At 37.8% G+C, this 6,996-nt stretch overlaps 1 protein-coding gene and 1 long non-coding RNA gene across 2 annotated transcripts; both read right to left on the reverse strand.

Annotated features, from left to right (window-relative positions):
* Positions 1 to 315: 315 nt before the first annotated feature.
* LOC116685536 (uncharacterized) lies at positions 316 to 1,230 on the reverse strand. The gene is made up of 2 exons (XR_004330974.1): positions 1,161 to 1,230; positions 316 to 457 (listed from the first exon to the last, which is right to left on the reverse strand). It is a non-coding gene; the product is annotated as an uncharacterized LOC116685536 (long non-coding RNA).
* A 1,328-nt stretch (positions 1,231 to 2,558) lies between these two features.
* LOC116685535 (uncharacterized) lies at positions 2,559 to 4,536 on the reverse strand. The gene is made up of 3 exons (XM_032510545.1): positions 4,385 to 4,536; positions 2,978 to 3,280; positions 2,559 to 2,893 (listed from the first exon to the last, which is right to left on the reverse strand). Exons 1-3 carry the CDS (start codon positions 4,440 to 4,442, stop codon positions 2,559 to 2,561), a joined length of 696 nt encoding a protein of 231 aa, XP_032366436.1. The 5' UTR covers positions 4,443 to 4,536.
* Positions 4,537 to 6,996: the final 2,460 nt, after the last annotated feature.

The raw sequence follows: 6,996 nt of genomic DNA on the forward strand, positions 1-6,996 counted from the left end.
AACTATAATAAAACACAAGCAAACAACACGTACGTAGCATAAAGAAACACAAGAAACACAAACAGTGTTTAAGTAGAACGTTGCAGCAGCAGGTTTGGACAGATAGATCGTGGTGCATCGTGGTGCATTCACCAGCTCCAAAACATTATAGTTAAGCACAAACAAGCAGCACAACCAGCGTGTGTGCATGAGGCCGGAAGGAGCAAGCAGCAGGAGCTGGAACAGCTGAAAATACAGAAGTTAGTATAGATCACCTGTTCAGGAAAATGTGTAGCTAGGGATAATGAATGTAATCATGAGAGGCTCCAGTTTGTGATTTAAAAAACTTTTTTTTACTTTGCCATTATCCTCAAACTGGTATATATTATTGAAATTGTGTTCCTCAGTGTGTCAGAAAAAAACTTGATGCTCACCTGAGGAACTTCATATACTGTATTCTCCCGGATCTCTCTTGTATCTGCAGGCAGTCATAAAAACACATGTTGATTTGATATAAGTTTCCTTTTTTCAGCTTTACCTTGACTACTTTACATTCATATGATAAGATTTTGTGTCTAAAGTTCTCCATCTTCACACAGCAGCACACTTGAAAGCCTTTGACAGATTTGACAGGTTGTGATGTTGGCAGGTTAGGGTTAGGGTCAGGGTTAGGGTTTTCCCATTGACAATGAATGGAAAACGCTCACTTCCAACATTCCAACCCACTTTCGCATCTATTAGACAGGAAATTGGAAGATTCCAGATTCCAGATTCCAGATTAATAAATCAAAATGTGGAATTTCGACATGACCACTAGAGGGCAGCAAAATGCTAAAAATGCCCAAAATTGCCCAAAATTGCCCAAAATTGCCCAAAATTGCCAAAATTCCAGATTCTCATCTATAATAACAAAAAATGACCACTAAGGTCAGGTTGACCCACAGATTGCAAATTTTGGTTAGGGTTAGGGTTAGGGTCAGGGTTAGCTTCTGCAGAGCTTGTAAATTGAAGCTGAAAATTCTCCGATATAATAAACCTTTATAATCAAGAAACAGTGTCAAGCGGATTCCTCATCAACACATTATCCAGTAATGCTGTTTGAACACCACACTACAACACTGAAATCCCATGTACATTTAACGTATATGTATTTGTTAATTAAAATGCACACTTGGACTTACCTTGTCCTTTCTTTTGATGATAACAAAATGCTGCTACTACTAATGCTGCAACACATAGGAAGAGAAGGATGCCTATGCCAACACCAGCACCACAGAGATGGCATTGGTGGTGGATCATGACCTGTACAAAAGAAAAAAGAATCCAGGTAGAAAAAGGAGCCTGGTTTTAAGCCATGCAGCATAATTGAGAGTGTAACACTGTTGCTTTTGACAGACTGCAGGTGAATTCATTGGTAATAGATCTCAACTGTAAGAAATAATTTAGTTTGTTTCATTTAACCTAATGTGTGAAACTAAACTGTCACAATTTCACTTTACATCTACAACCTTCCAAAGGTCCCTGACTGATCTAATTTAACACCACCTTCCTCTTAGTTAAATAACACCAACCTGGTAGAGGTTCATACTGATAGCTAGTTCTGTTTATTATCATTAATTCCACTGACCTACAGTATGTCTTTATGACCTACTGCATACTAACACTTGATGCTAGCTGATAAGTAAGGATTATATTTCTTCTTTTCTTTAGTTTTTTTGCTATATTTCATTGAAAAATGTGTTAATTTTAAAGAAAATATGTAAAAACTACATTTTGTATCCTTCTCTCCCACAGACACAAGTTTATGTGGTCCATGTCCAAGAAAACACTGTTCACAGCAGCTTACAGTAAAGAAGTGAAGATAAAATATCATTAGCAGGTTTGGCATTACAAATGGAGCTTTTAAAAAAGCAAACCCAATATGGTTTAACTCAGTTAATGATTCATTTCTGCCACCAGAACAACTCTTGTTTGAGAAATGCTAAAATCCTCCACCATACACAGCCCTTAATAAAATACATGTTTTGACCATCATGTTGTCCTCAGGTCAAATTGACCCATTTTCCTGTATCAATGTTCTTTGTAATTACCTAAAATAACATTCTTAATTCCACACAACGCTCTTTGGCAAGTACAAATCTTTACTTTCATTCATTTTGGGGCATCTTATTCAATTTTATAGCATTTAGAGAAATAAAATTGAAATGGTTTTAAAATGGTATTGAGTAAAAGTTGACATATTCCAGTCCGTGATTATCCATCAACATACATTCCTTTAATTTTAGTCTAAATAATTCCAAATCTCTGCTTTTCTAACTCAAACATTAGGTATGATTTCCTATAAATTAGGTTTATTGACCATAAACTCTAAAGTTAATAAGTTAGTGTTACGTAGTGTTGAAAACGTCAAAAAAGTATTAACTAAAAGCTTCAAAGAAAGGGTTGATTTTCACTTTTGACTGAAAGACAACCCAAGCGTTAAACCTAGCAAACCTGATCAATGCATCATACCATGGTAGAAATCAAAACGTATTTACTTGGACATATAATGTGATACTCGTACAAAACCTTAAACAAGTCTAACCACACTGTACATTATTATCAGCTGTTTGTGGTTTGTCTCTCAGTTCTACCATCATGTTGGCAGAGAGTTTAATTGTTTTCATGTCCTTTGTCCAGCTGACCTGGTTGCTATGGTTACAGATGATGGAGTCATTGGACAGGTAGACATGGAGAGCAGAAGCAGAGGGTGTGACCTGTGGTCTCTCTCCTCCCTCCTGACTGCAGGTGTGGGTGTCACATCTAAAGGTGCTGTTAATGTGAGAGTCCTGTGCTCTGCAGCTCACTGTCAGGTTACACCAGACTGAGCTGCTGGACACAGAGTCCACTGACAGAATAACTGGAGACACTGGATCTGAGGGGGGAGAGGCAGGTGGAGAGGTTTTAGAAACATGGCAGCAGAACCTCTCCATCAGTGTCACATTGTTAATAAACTCACCTTGGACTGTGATCTTGTATCCAGTTATTTGTTTTTCTGTTGTCCCAGACAGCACTGCAGTATAAACTTCACTGTCTGCCTCTTGTAGATTCTTCAATTTCACTGAGTATTTCTCAAGGACCTCAATCCTTCCAGAGTAACCACTAAAGATTGTTGGTTTTGCAGCAGCATCAAATCGTACTAAATTAACAGTTTTATTGAATCTCCAGAAAACTAAATCTGTATCATTAACATTAGCTATTGTGACATTCAGAAACACGTCCTCTCCCTTCTTCACAAACACAGGAGTCTCAGCTCTGGGCTCTGAAAAACAGTAGACACACAATCAAACACAGTGTAGTGTTCTTTGGTCAATACTAAATGTTACAGGGTTACTACTATATTTCTTATATTAGTTCAAAATTATGAATTGACTTCAGCGTTAACATTGTCTCTAAGATGCCTTGTATCAGACATGTCTCTGACTCAGCTTGCCTCAGCATTGAAGACTTGGCTAAACTAAGCCCACTGAGACCAAGATGTTACTCAAAGTCTGGATTTTTATTTTTAACAAGAAAAAAAGTCTTTCCCTCTTCGGCCTCTTTATTTTCACCTTGTCCTGTTGTTTCTCCTCTATTTCCCACATTAGTAACACAGGGTTAAGTTGATCTAGTTCTTTTTTTTAAATTCTGTTACATTTTGAAAAATATTCAACTTTACAGTAGATAACATCAGTGGAACTTTCAAATACAACCTTGGAGGTGGTTTGAGATGCATTACCAAATGTTGAAAACATGTCCGTCTTTTCAAGATGCATGGCAACTTAACCTCTCCCACTCTGTACCAATCTGTGGTTACAGCCACTTACTGTCTAATAGTCAGTCTTTCTCCTCTGTACATCTGGGGAAACAATAATGTGCGTAATAGAGGAGAAAAAAGGACAAGGTGAAAAAAACTAGAACTCTTGTGTTGTCTTCCCGTCGACCATGCAACTTTTGGTTTTTCTTGGTATAATTAAAATTAAAACCTTTTTACTTTTCCACAATGTTTAAGAAGCTTTCCCGGCTTTTGAATTATCATTCTGTCTCAGCATAGATATAGGGCCTTGTACAAGAATAAACACATTTTAGTTAAATGTACTTCTCTTACATCAGAGAGAACACAATCGTTTTGGGACCATGTGTAAAGAATGGAGTAATAATGATATAACTGTATATCTGATACATATATCAAAGTCTTAGTTTTACATGTCATTAGGAACTTTTGAAATAATGAGCATATGAAAGAGAAATCTACATAGATTTGTATACATTTCTCAATACAAATAATTTAAAATGAGTTCCTGTAAAACATTACATTTCTTACCTAACTTCTTTACTACTGAAAAACTAAGTTGATCAACCACAGGAAATAAAATAACATTCATACCTTGTGCTTCACATGAATGCAGCAGAGACACGGCACAGAGTAGGATGACGAGCTCCATTTTGCAAAATGTGCCTCTGAGGAAGTGGTAAGGCTATTTATGACCTGAGCTCAGCATGTATCTTTTTAGCAATGTTTCTGGGCAAATAACACTGGGAAGTTTTTCAACTGGAACTGTTTCTACAAGAGAAATTTCAACTATTTTTGAGCAACACAAATGAAATATAGGTGTACTGCACTGTAGGTTGTGGCTTGTGCCATGGCTCCCATCGATGTAAGATACTCCTACTCTACATCCTGCACTGCCTGCCTGTACAAGATATGAAAACAAATATGGCCTAATTCATAATCATCTTTATTAAACCACATATTTTGGAAAGAATTGTCTAATTCAATCTCTCCATCTGCACTTTAAATCTATTAACATTCCAGAGCTTAATGTTAATTCAGAAAATGTTACAATACCAGAAGTCCCATTTCCCAATATTCATATTCATCATTTGCATACTTACTTCCTCATTGTCACAGTTCACCACCAATATATAATCATTTCCACCATTTCCATTCTCAGCAATCACCTCTGGTCCTGCCCTGTCCTGTCCCAGACCGGAAATAAAGGGGCTGGGATAAAATGTTTGTGGTATTCAACAATGTTAGTAACTCAAAAAAACACATGGACATGCAGAAGGCTCCCTCTTTACACCGAAAGGAGAGCTTCTTTGATGTTACAGTAACATTTGCAACCCACAATAACTTCATGGGCATATGCATGTATGATCAGAAGCCATGATGCATTTATATCAATCAATCAGTTTCCTTAAAGCCACGGAGAGAAAGAAACTGCAATTAGTTTTGTAGGAAGAAAGATCTGTTTTAAAGTCTATTCTAACTGCTTTAATTACATTTCATTGTGTAAGTGCTTTTAGTGTTATTAAAATATATCTTCCTAAGCTAATCTTCCTACGGTGCTAGACGCACATCATGTACTTCCTTAAAGTGCTAACTTTCTGTAAAACAGCAGTAACAGTTGTACAGGAAATGCTTACACCATCGAGAGATTCAGCACAGAGCACCATGAGCACAGAATATTCATCTGAAGTTTGCCTACTTTCCACTTCTAATGCTACATTAGTTTAAAAGAAAGTGCTTTAGATACATATTACACTGCATTTTCATCTACAATACACATACATGTCATGTTGTTTATGTTTTCAAGAACTTCCATCTTTTTACAACAGGAAATGTAAAATGATCAGTATCGGGGGGTTTCTAACTGAGTGGTGTAGGAGTTTTTTTAAATCCTAGAAGAACTGAAGAACTGGCATTGCATTACTCATTGTGTTTTTTACAGTAATGAAAGCAACCAGAGTTAAAACTCAACATCATATGACTTCTAAATGTCTAGAACATACACTGTGGTATTAACCACACATTTTTAGAAGAAGTATAAAGGTTTTTACCTGTCCTGTCCCCTTATCACACAAACCTTACAGTCCCCAGTCCAATTTTTCTCTTTGTGATTCAACATTCAGTAAGCGTGGGGAGGACCCAAATAGAAACTGGGGTTTCCACTGTCTCCTCTGCTCGTTTACTTGAGTTTTGAATCTTTTTGTGTATTCTTCAATTAAACAACCAGATGTGTTATTTTCTTAGTTAGAAAGGGATATACAGTATATTTGTTAGGACTGGATATCAATAAAAACAATTACAATACCACTTCCCTTAAAGTGATACAGATACCAATAGACTTCCCTTGATAGCTTTTTTCTTCTACTTGTATCAAGTATCCAGTTGTGTGTCACACAAACCTTCCATAGCCGCTGCAGGAGCGGGCCAATCACATGCTGCTATACATTAAAGAATGCTTGTGGTGGTTGGCTGTGAGAAAAACAATACACATACTAATTTTTGAATAGATCTGGGTACAAAAAGGACCAAATCTTGGCATTATTTGACCAGAGAGAAGTTTCAACATTACTTAGTTCTGGGATACTACATTACTGCCTTAAAGGGATTGAGTACCGATACCCTCACCTAAAGTGGGAGGTGCCTGTGCACTTCCTCAAATTCAAAGCACAGCTTCAGTTATGCCGTCACATGAACACAGTCAAACCAGTGTAAAACATGAGTCATACCAGGAAATGTATACAATGGCAAACCATACAGTAGGCCATGGTCATAGTCCATATTTGCTTTCTGCATCATCTGGTGCTACTAGGGCATAGATATCATCCAAAAGTTAAAACAGTCAAAGAGACAGTCTCCAGAGTTGTTTTGATGATGTCTCCTGCTGTCTCCTGCTGTCTCCTGACACGCTCCCTTCTCAACCATTTCAACTGTTCACACATTGCTGATGCGAACACTGAGAGGAGTGTCTCTGACACGGCCACGCTCCTCCCCTCTCTCTGTAACTCTGCTCCAGACGGATCTTCTGGATCAGACCCCTCAGACACAGCACCCCGTTGCTCTGGTACTCATGCTGGGGGCTGGATTTTTTGAGATGGGCGTGGTCTTGGTCTTGGCCACTTTATCAAAGGAAGGCAAAGTCCGCTATGTATTTCCCCGATGGGGAAAGGGAGACTACAGGTGGAAACTCATACCCCCAGAGAATCTCA

The sequence above is a fragment of the Etheostoma spectabile genome, unplaced genomic scaffold, assembly GCF_008692095.1.
Source record: "Etheostoma spectabile isolate EspeVRDwgs_2016 unplaced genomic scaffold, UIUC_Espe_1.0 scaffold00569941, whole genome shotgun sequence".
NCBI lineage: Eukaryota > Metazoa > Chordata > Actinopteri > Perciformes > Percidae > Etheostoma > Etheostoma spectabile.

Excerpts from the sequence above, each read along its gene's own strand:
- LOC116685535 (XM_032510545.1), bottom strand. The coding sequence starts at position 4,442 with ATGGAGCTCGTCATCCTACTCTGTGCCGTGTCTCTGCTGCATTCATGT. Across the intron at positions 3,281-4,384 it reads GCATTCATGTGAAGCACAAG|AGCCCAGAGCTGAGACTCCT; the intron begins GTATGAATGTTA and ends ACTGTTTTTCAG. Across the intron at positions 2,894-2,977 it reads ATACAAGATCACAGTCCAAG|ATCCAGTGTCTCCAGTTATT; the intron begins GTGAGTTTATTA and ends CTCCCCCCTCAG.